Raw genomic sequence first — 17,441 nt, forward strand, 5'->3', positions numbered from 1 at the left:
GGAGGATGTTTGTGCCTGCGGAAGTCCACCACCAGCTCCTTGATTTTATTAGTGTTGATCTGGAGGTAGTTCAGCTGGCACCAGTCCACAAAGTCTTGGGTCAGTTCTCTGTACTCCTTGTCGTCCCCATCAGTGATGAGGCCGACTATAGCAGAGTCATCAGAGAACTTCTGCAGGAAGCACTGGGTGGAGTTGTGGGAGAAGTCTGCAGTGTAGATGGTGAAGAGGAACAGTGCCAGAACCGTTCCCTGTGGGGCCCCCGTACTGCAGACGACCCTGTCCGACACACAGCCCTGAGTTCTCACATACTGTGGTTGGTCAGGGAGGTAGTCCAGAATCCATGTAGTGAGGTGATGGTCCACTCCAGAGTTCTCCAGCTTGTCCTTCAGGACTGTGGGAAGAATGGTGTTAAAAACCCAGGAGCTCCATCTCTGCATGCTGTAAAGTTCACGACAGCACATTTATTTCTTTTCTTCATTATTCATTCGCCATTTCATTTTTAGTTTCTTGACCATCAAATGAAAATAAAAAACAGTAAATCCAGGTAAAGTTAATAAATAAAAGTAAATCAGAATTCAATAAAGACGAAGCACAATTTCATATTAAATGGTGGATGTGATAAGCTGCCAGTTTGCCCAAATTTTGACAATTCAAGAAAAGCTTTTATTTTATTTTGCTGTCTGGCAATACCTCTGTTAGCCCAGAGAGGGCAGCAAGCTCATTTTCTGCTCGTTCTCAATCATTTTAATGCAGCTTCACAGATAAAAAGAGTTGCCTTAGCACTGCAACCTCACAGTAAGAAACTCCAGCTTCCTCATGCAGTCCAAAGACATGTATATTAGGTCCATTACCGGTTCTAAATCACCCGTGGATGTGAGAGTATAGGCAGCCTGCCTCTTTGCGATGCCCTGTGACCAGTGGGACCGGTGACCTTTCCTGGGTCAGGCTACAGCCCACCTGGAGCAATGAGCTCGCTCTATAGTTCAGAAAAAGGATGGACTCTGATAATATAATACATTCTGACTGTTACATTGTTGCAACTGCAGCCAAAATGTCAACACTTTTATTATTTAAAGCCTCAACATTTAAAGACAGAAGCTAGAAATTCTTAAAAGCTCTTCACCAGTAACAGAATGTTTTGATGCTCGCTGGAGGTGAAAAATGTGCATATATGTGCTATAATCAACCCTCTGTGACGCTCATGGAGTTAAAACCCCCCCAAAAAACCTCTTTTGAAATCGATGTGTAAGCGCTGACAGTACAGGTGAAGAATTAGGTGCATGTGAGGTTTTGGGGGAATGATTAAAAGACCAGTCCACACAGACCCTCATGCTTGTAAATCAACGTCTGATGCTTCCTGCCTCATTTACCCTTAGTGAGGCTGCTGGCTTCTTTATTCACGATTCTCATTCTCACTTTTCAGCTCCTCCATGCTTTCAGTTTTCCATTCTCTAAAATTAGGTCCTTCGCCTGGCCTTGGAACCAAACAGTTTTTCTTTGAGAACTAAACATCTCTTTGCTTCCTTCCAGCAGAGCCCTGGTGTCCATCAGTTGTCTGTTTCCAGATAAAGATCAGAAATATTTTGTTAAAGCAAATCCCTGCAGAGGTAGTGATGTATTATTCTTTGTTCTGGCAAGCCCCATTTCATCACTCTGATTTTTTTCTCTTATTTCAACAGGATATTAAATCTGAAACCGAAGAAAAAGTCAGAGTGCAGACAGATTATAATAATTATTCGGATTCACTGTGCTGGACTAAAACGTGCCCATAAAACCAATTTTATCCTCCTACAATGTAATCACCTGGCATCTTCCTTTATTACTAATATGATCAAAAGCTATTATTATTATTATTATTATTATTATTATTATTATTATTATTATTATTATTATTATTATTATTATTATGACAAGGCCAGTTCTTTTCGTCTGAATGTATAGATTGAAATTAACACAACGTCCTCACCTGAAGCTGCACAATGGAAATTAAACTGCACTGATCCTTTGTTAAACCTTTATTTTCCCTCCATATGAAACTCTCCCCAGTGTTTACATGCAGGATCACTCTGCATGACAGATACATTTCAAACCAACATGCACTCATTGTCTTTAGATTCAAAGTCACAGGACATTTAAAAAGTCGTTTTTGTTCTTGAGTGGATGTTGTGTGGCAGAAACTCCTATCATCAAAGCATAAAATTATTAATGATGAAAGGCTGAAATCAAGCTGAATGTAAGTCTTTGCAGTAGATTAGCATTTTTTAGCAGCAGAAACCTCAGGGAAAAGTGAATGAAATGTCTTTTGGCCGGCGTTACTTCCTGCATTGCTACTGAAACTACATAAAATCTGAACTTTTCTTTAAGTAAGTAAATTGGGCAAACTTCCTCCCTTTGTTCTGTAGTGTAAACTTCCTGTGTTTATTGCATAAGTGCATCTGATAGGACGCCATCACTCTCTGCTGTGCTCTGTCTTTTCATTTGATTCCTTGTGACACCTGCTAAGCAACAGGAAGGGCTCAATAGGAGCAGAGTGGGGGGCCATCAGCAGGTGTTTGAACAGGCACAAAGGACAGGTGTCAGGCAGACGGGGGACGTGTGGCTGCCGGGGTTTACCTCCTCTATAATGCCCTTCCCCCAGCGTCACCGCTCTGCTGCCTAATACGATCAGCAGCAGCTCTGTTCGAGTAAATCAAAGCCTGCTTGGACATCTTTGCGCCGCATTATGTTTGATCATTCATCTCTGACTCCCACTCTCATCACCACCGCAAGGTTGCTGCCACCACACGCTCTCTCTCACCCCCCTCTGTTGTTGTGAGGCAGCAGGAGTCATCTTCAAAGAAACCGTTTGTATCTGCATCTCCGTACGAACTCTCAGAACTCAGCGTGAGCCGAGAGCAGGGCCACATGAGCCTGCTGGTGGGGCTCTAACGCTGCGTCATTACAGTAAACACGGCGAAGACTCAGGATGGACAAAGGTCAGCGGGGGGCTTGGATTAGAAACTTTTAACCTGAAAGGATGGCCAGATGTACAAACCCAGTATGCGCATCTGGGATTTTGTATTAAGTGTAAATAAAAACAGAATACTGTGAGTCACAAATCTCATAAACCCATCTTTTATTCACAATAGAGCACAGAACACACATCAAATGTTTGAAAGAAGAAAATGTTCCATTCCCAGAAAAGTATTTACTCAGTTTTTAATTGGATGGTAGCTGGATGTTTCAAAAAAGGTGGGATGGGGCAATAAAAAGCTGGAAAAGTCAGTGATACTAAAAAAAAGAGCTGGAGGAACATTTTGCAGCCAATGGTGTTAATTAGCAGCAGGTCATTAGCATGACTGGGTATAAAAGGAACGTGTTAGAGAGGAAAAACTGCATCTACAACTTGTAGAACAATTTAAAAAATAATCTTTTTTGATGTAAAATTGCAAAGACTTTAAATGTCTATGGTAGACAGTATCAGCCACAGTACATAATTTCCAAAAAATTCATCTGTCTGTGAACAAGAGACAAGGCCAGAAATAAACCGTAGATGTCCGTGATCTTCAAGCCCTCGAGCAGCACTGCACCAAAAACAGACATGCACGGGCTCAGAAACACAGCTGATCGTGTCGTCCACAAATGCAGGTTAAAGCTCCATCATGCCAGTAATAAGTGAACATGAACGTTCCAGAAACACTGTCATCTTCTTGGGACCAAAGCTAATTTAAAACGGACTGAGGCAACATGGACACCATGCTGTCCAGCCTAAAGAACAGGGTGACCATCCAGCTTGTTTTCAGCACTCGGTTCAAAGGTACAGGGGTGCATTAATTCCTACGCATATCTGGAAAGGTACCATCATGGCTGAAGTGTATATACAGGTTGTGTCACTGCCATCAATTCAAAATATTTAGGAATATTTTTCCTAAAAAAGTTCATTTTTTAGGAAGACAGAAAACATTTGATGTTCCTGTCTTGTACTGTGAGCATATTTGGGTTTGCAAATCACACACTCTGTTTTCCTTATGGTCAACGTAAACTTGGCCATTACTTTAGTGCTTTTCTTTATAGAAAAGAAAACACTTTACACTGAACCATGAAGAAGAATAATGTAATGAATGAATGAATTGTCATCTATATGTTGGTATGATTTGATAGTTACTGATATTTAGAGAGGTTACACTATTTATGTAGACCACACACGTTGACTAATAATGTTGTCACAGTCACTACTGCAGATACTGATATCAGTGTGTCTTTGACTGTTTCCTGCTCTCTCAGATCTGCCACTCATCTTGTTGTTCCTTCTGCTCGTCTCATCACTGTGGGGCACAGAGCTTTCAGTCGCTCTGCTCCTCGGCTCTGGAACTCACTTCCTTCAGTCTTAAGAAATATAGATTCTCTTCTCTTATTTAAGTCACAGCTCAAAACCTACTTGTTTAAAGTGGCTTACTCGCTTTAATATAGATCCTACTTACTTTTCAAAACTTTTTTGGGGTTTTTTTTTTTGTGTTTTTCTCATTTTTATTTGTTGTTTTTTGCATTTTAATTTATTTTAATCTACTGCTGTAGTGATATCTTTTAGGTTTTAGAAAGGCACCCTCAAATAAAATGTCTTCTTCTTCTTCTTCTTCTTCTTCTTCTTCTTCTTCTTCTTCTTATTATTATTATTATTATTATTATTATTATTATTATTATTATATCTAGGTTCATCCATGACAGCTACCTCTGTAAATAAACTAAAAATGAATTTACAAATATGTGAGAGGACACAAAATGCATAAAATCACCAACCTTGTGTTCTGCCTGATCCTGAGACAGATGTGAAGCACTCAGGTGTCTCAGGCAAAGTACAAGCAACCACGTGGAATCCAAAAACTCTTAACATCCATACGGTCACCAGTGACCTGTTTATGGAGCTTTCAGCTCCTCTGAATCCCCAAATGAGGATTTATAAAAGAAGTCTGAGGTCAAAATTAATGTAGGGGATTTGAAAAGTAAAATCTTTTAGTTCTTGAAACTGTTCGTTTATCATGTGGCTAAAATGCAACTGAACTCTATATGAAGAGGTAAAAACAAAGAATGTGTGGGACATTGTTCTTTGCTCCACTGCTCAGTAGAATAAGACAGAACCAGACGGCTCCGTCACCTCACAGCTGAATCTCATACACCAAATATGATGCCAAGTTTCCCTGATAGAAGCGGGAAGTGTTCCCACAATTACAATTATTTGAATTTTCAACCAATTTTCAATTAGAGTATTCTGATTTCCCACGGACCCCTCCCCTCTGACCGGTTTCCCCTGTGCCACTCAATTTCAAAAGTTACACGAGTCAAGACTTCTTGACAGTTTAAATACATTTTGTCTCTCGATTTTTATTGAATGCAAATCGTTTTTGACCATTAAAGAAAATCCAACCACAAGAAAAAACAATTCACCAATACAAATAAAAAAACTGACAAATGCATTAAATTACACTAGTTGTTCTCATCTCTGAGCTCGCTCCATGGAAACTGATCATTTACGTGCAATTCTTGGACACTTATGATCTAAACTAGGATGAAATGAGGCTCCAGTGTTGTTTGATGTTGAAAGCAGTGTGGAGGAAGAAAATGATTTGTTCTTTTATATCATAGTTTGTATATAAAGGCTGGAACTTCTAAGTCTGCAAAGTAGAAATGTGCCCTTTTGGCAACTTACATGCTAAAATGTTGCTGCCTTCACTATTCTGCAAGAGAAGTACGAGCCCATTAAGCTAATTAATCATATTTATATATTATTCAGTACCAATTTAGCTGTTTCTAATCAGTGCCGTCCTGCAGTAGGTTTACTTTAACCTACAGAATAGACGGTTATATGACAGTTGTGTCAGAGTGAACTGGTATGACTGGAGCTGTGTGTGCAGGGAGCGAAGGCTGCTGTCATGCACAGTGTGCAGTCCACACAATCTCACCATCGAGGAACGAGATTCAAATACGTCCTAAATACACTTGAAATATTAGTACATAAAATATTTAACCATGTCCATAAAATTGTACACAATTTAAACCGTTTGCTGATTTTTTGTTTATTTCAGAACAGTAACTACTCTGATTTATTTATTTTTTCTACCATTTAAATGATTAGTAAATGATTTTCCAGGAACATTCGACTGAAAATGAGGCCTCTGGTTGCAAAAACACATCTGTTTGTATAAATGTCCAGGGGAAAACCTCCCTCGGCTCCCTCGTGATAGGACTTCAGTAAATAGTTTTATGATGAGTGCATTGACTCAATCACGTATTTGAAGTCTTAATGAACACAACATAAAGCTCATTTGTAAATTATGGTAAATTACAAACAGGGGCGTGCGGTCACGTCTACTTTCAGAAGACTAAGATACCTAACGCTTTATTTTGAGGCTTTACAACTGATCTTCAGTAACCAGTGGGCGATGTCACAGTGGCTTTGGTCAGTTTTTATATACAGCCGATGTTTAATATATACAAAAATGGACTACATATAAACTCTGAGAATAGAACTCAATTCTTTGAAGGTCAACAACAGTCTTAATTTGTGCATATTTACAATTAGATGGTAGAACAATTGCAACTGAAGCTAACGTTTACATCGTTTGGTGGAAATGCAGTGGCTGTGCATGCAAAAGCGTCCGCATTTTCTTGTGAGTGTAGTGTTAGTGTTAGTGCAGACTATCAGGCTAGAGCTGAGGCCACATTGGTGAGTGATATAGTTGTCTGAAAAGCAGGCCTTCACTCCTGTGGCTTAAAAAACTGAGCTTTCATTTGAGGCTTTGTCAAGTTGGATGGTTTTTAATGCCTGGGAGCACAGTGCAGTGACTGTACTGTCACACTGCCTATTGATTCACTCATTGTCTTTATACAACTGCAGAAAAAAACTGTTTATTCAACATTATCACTCTTATTCTGACATCTTTCCTGCTTCCAGAGTGAATGTCACACCACTTTACATGACCAAAGGAACAGCAGCGATCACTGATTGCACTTAATATGCAAAAATTCTTTAATATTAACATGAATCTACATCTGGGCTTACATAATTGCTCAAAAAGCGATTTTGTCCTTCTGTTTTTGTGTTTGTTTTTTTTTGTAAAAATATAAACAAATCAGTCACATTACTACCATGTATGGAAAAAAAAATCTACTTTTATTTCCTCAGATTCTTCTCAAGAAAAATAAATAGGCTGTCACGTTATCTGATTTACATGGACAAACAAAACGAGGTCAAACACTGTAAGACAAAAATCATGCTAAGTCGCTATCAGGCCCTCTGAGAGCGCCCCAGGGCCGACTGGTCGCTGCCCACAGTCGTAGCTGGAACACAGTACGCGTCCCTGGGGTGAGGAGTGCACCGGGACCGTGGGATGATGGGTGTTTTGGATTAAGAGGACAAGTCACAGGGTCATGAGGGCTTTCTGGCCCCATGAGGTGACAAGGGGGTGAAGTCCCGCTGAAACCGCTTGCTGTTCCCACTGTACAGAGAGGAAATGGAGGCGTTGGTGGGGACCTGCTGCTGGGGCAGAGCGCGGCGAGAGTAGAGCGGCGACCCCCTGAGCAGTATGACATCCCGCACGGCGCTGCGGAAAGGCTTACTGACGAAGCAGTAGAGGAAGAAGTTGACTGCGGTGTTGAGCATGGCCAGCATGTTGGAGAGGTCATAGGCCAGGTGGATGCGCCAGTCTCGATGAACAGTGGACACATACAGGTGGTAGATGACCACGATGGTTCTGGGAGCCCACAGGATTGAGAACACTGAGGTGATGGCCAGCAGCATGGCCGTGGTTTTCCCGAGTCTTTGCAGTGGGACCGACTTGGTCCCCTGCTCCTCCTGACAGCGCTGCTCTCTCTGCCTCACCCTCAGTGTGTGGATTATCAGAGAGTTCAGCACTAAGAAGATGCTGCACGGCAGGAAGTAGATGATAGTCACATGTGTCCATATGAGGACGGCGTCCAGCGCTGTGGGCGGATGACTGTTCCTCCACATGTCTGACCACCAGAAGAAAGGCACGCCCGATGCGATCGATGCTGCCAGGACCACACCGATAATCTTCCTGGCTCGTGCCGGGTAGCTGATCTGCCGGTGGAGGAGGGGGTGGCACAGCGCCACGTAGCGGTCCACAGTGAGCGGTACGGTGGACCATATGGAAGCGTGGTTGGCTGCAAACTCGGCGACGCTGACAGAGTGCAGCAGGAGAGCGGGGACATCCCGGTGAAAAACTGCCGTCTCCAGCAGGAAGCCGACGAAGATGATGAAGAGCTGGGAGAGAATATCTGAGGCTGTCACTGCCAAGAGGTAGTAGTACAGAGCCTTCTTAGTGCGGGACGCCAGTCTGCACAAGGCCACTGCTGTGAGGATGTTTACTGGGACAAACAAAGAAGCAGAAATGAGATTAAAAGGATAAAAGTCATGAAAATAAAAGCTCTTTAAATCTGTATTTTGGAGTAGATTAATAAACCTTTTAAGAGGTTTTTATTCAATTTGACTGTTGACACTGGTGATCAGTTTTATGTCCCAGTGAATACTGAAATAAAGCAACCTAAGGATAATGGCCCAAATAATAAACCCCCCAGTATTTTCTGGCAAGACTAGATCCTACAAGGATTTTGGTTTAGCTGCATAAAGAAATCTGTGAAATAGGAACGGTTCACTTCATCTTTTTCTTAAAAGGCAGAGAGAACAAGCGCTGCACTGTGCTGCATGTCTGCACAACTTTCAGGGAATTTGAGGGGAAATTAAATCAATATTTGGGCCATTATCCCGAGTTTAAGTCCGAGACTTAAACCCAGGGGCTTTTAGGTTTTGGACCTTCTAATTCTGTTTATTATTAAATATTTTCTTTTTGATTCTTAGTTTGCGTGTTGTTTACATTTTGGCAGGGACTTCTTTGTGTATTTCCTCAGTCTTCTGAGTCTTTAGTTCTTAGTTCCAGTTACTGTTTATATTAATTAATTCCCTCAGTTTTCCCCGGTGTGTTTTCCTTCTGTGCTTTCATCAAGCTAAGTTTACTTTTGTGCATGCATTCTGCTGCTTAGTAATTGTTACTTTCTTCATGTTTTACTTGCTGTACTGCTATTAGTTGTCTTCTGTGTTTTAAAATGATCAGTTTTATTCACTAAGATAGTGTGCAGGGCCCTCAAGCTCCCAGGCCTCTGGCGGAGGACCCAAACCTGAAGGACAAACCAACACTGCAGGTGGAGATTTTTTTATATCAGCTGTTTGCCTTCATTTTTTGTTAGACTTTTATCTGCTGGAATGAAATGTTGCCTTTTGTTACTTCATTTCGCTAACCGTCTGCATTTGGGCTCTCATCTTGTAATTCATGACAATATCGTTGTTTAGTATTTTATGGATATTCGTAATGACAGCAAACTTAGCAAAGAAAAATACATTATGGCATGGCACTGTCTTTGGGAAGGATAAATACAACCCAGTTAAGGTCTCACACAGGCCTAAAGAACAGTTGGTGATGTCAATGAAAGGTCAGTGGCAAAAGCACAGTATCTAAAGCTGTGCAGCATTTGACTGTGAGTTTGTTTTCATTAGTATAAAATCACATAGTAAACATTAAATCAGCCCAAAAGTTAATTAAATCAATTTGGCATTGCAGTTTACTTGAGAGACTAAATTACTGAGATGGATCACATTAATATTTAAACGTTACAGTTAATAATAAAGCATTAAATGTTTCTGTTAAAATCCTTGTTTTCCAAACTCAGAGTTTCTGCTTCTGCTTTTTAAAGTATGTTAAAAAAAAACAAACAAGTTACAAGACGCTGATTTTATTGTCTCCCTGCACGCTGTCAGACACACAATCTCCTCTGTACTATTTCATCTCAGACATCTAGTCAGCAGTAAGATATTTCCACTGCAGCTATTTGGATCATAGTTTTCGACCCTCTAGGATTGCAGACGTTGGCTCTTCGGCCCTGAGAGTTTTTTCCCTTTGGGAACAGTTATGTGAAACAACAAAGAGGACATCTGAATGCCTCAATTCCACGTCATCACTGACTTGTAAAAGTGAAACATGATAATGCAGACGTAGCTGGTGTGAGTGCTGTCTGATAAGCCGTGTACGAGTTGATCCTAACATGGTTGGCTGGAGTGAGGGATAATAATTGGGTAAATTCCCACACAACCTCATTATTAGCTAATGAAATTAACATAAACTGTGAAAACAGACATCCCTGAGTGTATTATCCACTATCCAGTCCCCATTATAGAAGCATTAATGTACCTCTAACTCACATTTATATTGATCTCTTGAGTCATGTGCGATTCCCTGTTTTCTGATTGGTTTATGTGCTGGCTCGATTCAAAAGTGTACCTGGTACTCCAATGGAGAGCAGAATGCTGTAGTATATGACGGGAATGAAACCCAGGACACATTTGGACTTCTGCAGCTCCTCGGGTTTCAGGCCCAGCTCCTGGTTGCCGGACGCCGTCACATTGGGCCAGTCGATCATGACCTTGGCGGGTCCCCTGGCGAAGTTAAAAAGAGAGAATTATGTTTGCAATTGATTAGCAAGGAGAGCTTTACAAAATCGGGTCACTTAACACAAAAAACAAGTTCAGTCCACTTTTTCAGCACATCTGGGGTTGATGCACTTCATAAGCAGACCTTATTTCCCCCTTAAATACACCGAAAAGCTCAGTTTTGAAGTGCATTCAGTCACAGATTTTGGAAGACGTATGCAGACCCTTGGAGACCACTGTGAACATGTGTAAACCAATTTCTCTGAAAAATTCCCTCCTGGAGCTCTTTGTGCCAGAACCAGACTAAACTGGTTATTAAAATGTAACCCACCCACCCCTCATGTTATTCAAGATCACATAGCCATTGCTTCTAAAATGAAAATACATCTTTATGTTCGCTGTTTTTTTGTGCAATGTTTGATTGACTAAAATGGTCATGACTGAGTTACACAAGCTAGACTATTTTAAGAAGGAAGAGTGTCTTTTTATTTTCAACCAAATGCAGATTTAAAGACACATCTCTGCCTAAATATGTCTCCCCAGGCTCCACTGGGTGACCTGTTCCTTCGTATCCATTAACCAACATTAACTAAGTTAACTTAGTTTATTTTCAAATACTCACTAGAGCAACAAATCTTGATTCATCCACTGCTCAAAATTAGTCCTCAACACACACTCCATTTACTGGCACATTGTTTTTCAAGTTGCTGTTCTGTAATTGGAAAATATGTGGAATTGTTTTTCTTAAAGATTTACCAACTTTCTATGAGAGCCAAAGGCAATTTGCTGTCAGACAGTCTTTAGACCAACATACAAAACCAACATACGTTGTTGGCTTTAGTCTTTTTCTGTGTTTTAAACCTGCCATCTGTGATACTGAGCAGAAGTGGCTCCACAGTGCAGTGGTTTGCACAATCACCCAACAAGTGAAAGATCCCCAGTTTGATCCTGGGAGGAGATACAAATTCCTTGGGGGTTGTTTCAGGAAGGGCATCCGGTGTAAAAATCTGCCATATGAAATATGTGCAGCTGCCCCCTAAAATGCATAAAGGAGCATCCAAAGTAACTTTTATCTATAACACTGAGCAGGACTGAAGTTGTAGTTAAGAGAGTGTTGGATGTTCCTGAATTCTCTGTATTTCATGTTTTCAAGTTATTTTTTAACAAACTGAGTGTCTGAGACTAAAAACCTGTTTTTGTAACAGAGTTGACAAACCTCAGATTGTTTTTTTTTAGTTGATAACACAACTGAAAACGGTAGAACCCAAGCTAATGAGATTAAATGTCTTATATGAACGCAGACATTGATGTTTGCAATATGGATGTCCCTGAAACTCCTCAGTATGGATCCCTGATTCTAGAAACCAAGAAATTGTATTCATCTTATTTTTCTAACGCTAACCAGGCATCTTTCTGCCTCACACTGACTGTACAAAAATCCCCAGGTGCGAATGAAAAATCAGCAGACTGGGTGGCGAGCTGAAAATAGCCAGACAACAATGTTAAAATATCAAAAGGTGTTCATTGTCGAATATTGAATATTTGTTAAGAAAGCACAATTTAAACCATAGTTGAATATTTCTTTGATATAATCTGGTTTACATGGATGTGGTTCGGAGGAACAAGATGATGACAGATCTTCTTTTGCAGACGATGCACCGCTCTCTGAGTTGCTCGGTGACGTCTGATAGACGATGTTTGCTCAGTCAAACTGTTTCAGAAATAAACCGTGGAAACAAAAATATGCTAAATCCACTTAGTTTGGACTCAGTCAATTAACCTGCAGGTTCACAACAACAGCAGATGGGCTGACAGCAATGACCCTTCCATTCTCCCACCACCACAGGTCATTATCTTCCCGTCCCCAATTTAACCTTTTCACCTGGGTGCCAGCCATCCTGTTTTTCTCCATCTGCCTGCTTTCCTTATTTACTTCCCTCATCCAAGAGGCAATATTTGGACTGCGTTATCTCTCGAGCTTTCAGTGACAAACCATTTGTAGTTGCTCAACCAACATACACATTATCACAGAGCCACAATCACCCCATTTGTCAATGTTTTCATGATGTAAGCGGGACAATCACTATCACTAACGTGTAGTCATTTTTAAATTACTGCCCTTGCAAATGCTATTTATGTGCCAAAGCCCTGCATATGAACTATATGACTGGCACATTTTATGGCCCGTAGCAGGAATATGATCGTAAACTCGAGGAGCATCGAATAGCTTAGTGCACGACAGCTTTAATTCACCACAGCCTGATAAACCTGCGGGAGAGAAATGCAATCATGAAGATCAATGATGTAATTCACGGTGTACAAAGCAGAGGTCGACATGAAGGAGGCTGCCTGCTGCCCTTTTTCTCAATAGAGTCTTAATTTAGTCCCGCGGGAAATTCACCACAAATCCTCCAAACCTCACTGATATGATATGAAGTGTTTTCTGAATTAGTGTCTTAGTTTAGACAGAAGAAGAAGTATACTAGACCCCACTCCACAAACTACTGTGGACTACTGCTATCTGATGTTACCTTTAGCTGTGGTGGATGCTGTCACACCCAAGCCGTAATCTAACTCGATGAAAGTAAAATTAAACCAAACAAGACTTGGGTACAAAGTAATCTGTATTTAACTCCAGATGCTAGCTTTGTAATAATTCTGTTTTAGGATAGGTTATGTAGTTTGTTTCCAGATGTTATGATATTTTCTAGAGCACCCCTTCTTTCACCAACTCTTAGAAGTCGGGGTGACATTTTAAACAACAGGGAAAGAAACAATGTATATAGTTTAAACACCAAGAGCCATTTTTTGGCATCTGCCCTTTTTATTTCTTCTATCAAGTAAGTAACAGCTGGTTGGTACATCACCTTTAATCACCACACACAGCGTTTTGACAAACACATGAGATGTTTTCATTAAGCAGCCAAACAGCAAGCATTAGCTAATACTTGTGTTTTAAAGGCAACGTTCCTGGAAGATAATCAAAAATGATATTAGTGTCTTTTTAGTTCAGTACTGATATATGTAATTAATACTAAATATGGGATTTTTTATTAGGACAGCATTTAATTCTTTCAGTCTCATCAGCGCCCTCTAGGTGAACTGCAGTCATTTTTTAAAATAATGGCATTAATGTAAAGTGGACAGGCTCTATGACGGGCTCTGGCTGCTGTCATAACCATTTCTAATTGAAGGACAGTCTGAAAAGATATTCTTAGCTTTATATATCAGAGAGCTGTCCTTGATATAATCTGTACTTTGTGAATGAGATTGGGATCAGGCAGGATGCTGTTTAGTGATCGCCTCATGGTGGAAATCAGTAACTGGAGATTGTCCAGGTCCCTGTGTGATCCATTGGGTTTTTATTTTATTTTTTTATTTAGAAGTTTCTGGTTTCCTTCCAGTGCCATGTGTGCTTTTGTTTTACGTCTTCCTCATCTTCTCAGTGACTTCCTGTATTATTTGGGTAATAACATTTGTGCTTCCCTTTTATCCCTTCTTTATGACACCCTGTGTGTGTAAATACAATCTTGCTTGCTCGTGTCACTCGTCAGTTTGTCCTTCTGTTGTTTGTCCTGCTACTCCTTCCCCCTTTCCCCCTGTTTTGTTTCACTAGCCGACTGGACTTTGTGCATCTTTATTATTTTTTGTATCAGCCGTTAGAGGCATGTTCTTTTGTTTGTTTAACCTACTTCAGTGCATTTGGGTCTTCTCTCCAGCAAATTACTCACAGAGACACGCACATTTCATCCACAACCTATAACATTTTATTCTAACATCACCCGAGAGTCTTTCACTCACCTGCTAAAAGATATTTGAGAATCTTTTAAGTTAAAACTTAGGGTTAAATTACATTTATTTACACTTAAAGGGATATAAAACAGGTATTTTACAAATATATTAAAATCCTCAACTCTGAAGCTTCTGTAATTTCATAGCAAAAGAGTAAAGAAAACAAATACGTATGAGGATTTATATGTTGTACTTATATGACCAAAGGCTCCAGAGTGTTTGTTTTTAAGAATTACATTTAAGTAGATTTTAGTCCAGGCTATAAATTAAAAGCTGCGTCCTTTGACTTTTCTCAGATTCTGAAGTAACAAAATAGAATCATTACAACCCTTTTTTTGTTTATAATTAGAAATATTCTCGTATGTCATTGCTTGTTATGGAACCGCTTCCCACATGCTCAGATAGGATGTCTTATTTAGTATTAATAGATGCTCAGCTCCCATAGGAGGTGTAAGGTGTATGTATGACCTCAGACAGAACGATGCATGTTTGCCGTGCTGAAGATGAACAATGAGATGTTTATATGGCTAACTTCAAATACAGAGTATAAATTTATTAAGTCCTTCAAACTGTTTGTGCTGTCTGAATAATACGGTGGCTGTAAAAACAAGAAAAACAGCAACAAAATGACACTTTTTACTTTTATTCCTCTTTTTGATCTTATTGTTTTGTGTTTTAATGTTGCGTTTGGCTTTGTTACCTCAGGGCCACCGTATCATAGTTCAGAAATTTAGTGTTACTGGAAGAAGAATCTATTTTCTCTATTTTGTTTTGGTTAATTTTATGTGTAAAAAATGACTCAAGTTATGAACACTATCACTAAATCAACTTTGTTTTGTAATGCACACCATTGTATTGACATTGTGTAATTATTTATATAAAAGCCCTGACATTTTATCTATTTACTTACTGATAGCAGGTGGAACTGTTCACCATCAAAGACATGCACAGAAGACCATGCAGCAGATACAATTTTACACTTCATCACATTTTCCACATCAGAGCTGCATTCTGACAAAACGTTAATGTTTGCTATTGCAGAAGTACTCTTCCTAGATCAAATGGAAACTACAGTATAATATCACAGATTAAGCCGAATAAGCTGCATATGAAAAAAGGTGAAATATCCATTGTGGACCCACGAGACTCACTCGGTCTTATCTACTACGACACCTGATCTGTTTCCTCGTCAGCTGCCTGCAGCAGCAGCAGCAGTGAGAAAGATGATCGTCATGAAGGTCGAGAGGTTGCCAGAAAAACGTGGCACAGGGGACCGTAATTACTCCCGGCAGTCAATAACCCAGCAGACGTGTTATACGCCAGCCAAGGACCTCTTAAATCCTGAAGCTTGGAGAGTTCTGTGTCTCCACTAGCTGAGAAATTTCTCGTGCAGACATTCACATCTACACCTCGTGTCCCGTGGGTGATATTGATTCTGGAGGTGGGAATGCAGCTCAGAGCTTTAGAGGTGTTTTATTAAATCCTAAAATTTACAGTCTTTTCAGTATGTCAGCAGCACAGACGGGACAGTAGAGTCAGTGCACGTCAGAGGTGTGTTTCTGGTTAAGGCTATCTTTTTGAAGGGAGACAGTTTTCCCAGGATTCCAATGCAGCTGGAGCTATCGGAGCTCTGCAGGGGGTTCAGTGGCCACGAAGCTGAAATGAACTCTATCTGTACTCCACTTAATTATTCATCAAGAGACACTGCACCTGAAAGAGCAGCATGTGGAGATAAAGGGTGCTGGCAGCATAACTGTACTGCAGACATATCAGGGTTTCACGTGGCAGCAGGTCTGAAGACATTTGGTGTTTAAAATCAGGAAAAGGATTTTCTGCGAAAATCAGAACCTGACAGGAAGCAGTGGAGAGAAATCTCCCAGCTGTTCTGATCAGGAGCGCAGACGCTGCAAGATCCTGAGCCACGGTCACCGCTGTGGCTGTTAAGAAGATGGAATCCAGAAGAGCATTTTGGCAGAAAATAACAGGCACGTATGATGAGAAACGCCTGCTTCGTACCAGATTACGGGGTGAAATAACAAGAAAAACACTTCAGGTCAAAGCAAAGCCAATTATGAAACAACACAATCCAGACCCGCTTCTCCAAATGACTTCATAATAACTGTACTTTGATCCAGCATCTGAAGTTGGAACAAGTCTAATTGCAGGACAAACAGAAACCTTTATCCTGTTACAACATACTCTGCACAAACAGTGAACTGTAGGGGTTTTCTTTGGCTTAGTCTCATCGCCAGCGGACTTACCTTCACATCCAGTTTTCAATGTGGATTCTCCACCTGGGGTACAGCCGGTCCTCTGCACTGTCACTCCCCCCAGAGGCTCCTACATAGTCCCTGCTGGACAATCCGGTTAGGAGACGAGGAGGAGGAGGAGGAGAAGAGTCCAGGCAGCCAGTACATTACTGCTATGAGTGAACAGAGTGAGAGAGAAGAGAAATGAGGAAGAGGGGAGTGAAAGTAAAGGGGAGGGTGAGGGAGGGAACTGATGTGTAAAGGAGGCAGGAAATGGATCAAAATAAACTGAGAGGGTGCGGGGAGAAAAGATGGAAAACCACAGTGAGTCCGAGTGGGAACAAAAAGTGATCATTTCTCATGTTGAAGCTTCTCGTCGGGATTTTGGTGTGAAGTGTGTTCACACTGGAAATGTGACAAACTAAAGTCATCAAAGCTGTCGGACTGATCCACATTCCAAAGTATATACGAACAACATGAGGAGCAACACGTAAAGCAAACTGGCTGTGGGAATGTGAAACATTTCCAAGCAGCAGCTACGTCATAAACACTACATACTGATGACAAACGTGACAGGTCGGAAGTGTCTCCATCACCCCATGGAGGCCTGAATTTGGTCACACCTCCTTCAGCGAAATATGGGCCATCCTAGGAATTGTTTTTAATGAGGTTAGAATAATAATAATAATTATTATTATCTTATTAAAATACAGAGATCGAAATGCAGAAACACAGAAGCACTGACACAAACATTTGTATGATTTTAATTCACAGCATTTGTTTTGTCATTTAAAATGTGAATATTAGTGAGAATTAGTAAAGGAAGATTATTTGCATCAGTAATAATTCCATTTTCATGTCAGCAAATGGAATATGAATCAAAAATACATTTGTCAGGACAGGACAGGAGCACATCCACACAGCGA

At 40.5% G+C, this 17,441-nt stretch overlaps 1 protein-coding gene across 1 annotated transcript; it reads right to left on the reverse strand.

Moving 5' to 3' along the window:
* Nucleotides 1–7,254: 7,254 nt before the first annotated feature.
* On the reverse strand, nucleotides 7,255–16,609 carry gpr142 (G protein-coupled receptor 142). The gene is made up of 3 exons (XM_063482204.1): nucleotides 16,528–16,609; nucleotides 10,326–10,480; nucleotides 7,255–8,361 (listed from the first exon to the last, which is right to left on the reverse strand). Exons 2-3 carry the CDS (start codon nucleotides 10,462–10,464, stop codon nucleotides 7,403–7,405), a joined length of 1,098 nt encoding a protein of 365 aa, XP_063338274.1. The 5' UTR covers nucleotides 10,465–10,480; nucleotides 16,528–16,609; the 3' UTR covers nucleotides 7,255–7,402.
* Between the last annotated feature and the right edge of the window lie 832 nt (nucleotides 16,610–17,441).

This window comes from Pelmatolapia mariae, linkage group LG8, assembly GCF_036321145.2.
Source record: "Pelmatolapia mariae isolate MD_Pm_ZW linkage group LG8, Pm_UMD_F_2, whole genome shotgun sequence".
Taxonomy (NCBI): domain Eukaryota; kingdom Metazoa; phylum Chordata; class Actinopteri; order Cichliformes; family Cichlidae; genus Pelmatolapia; species Pelmatolapia mariae.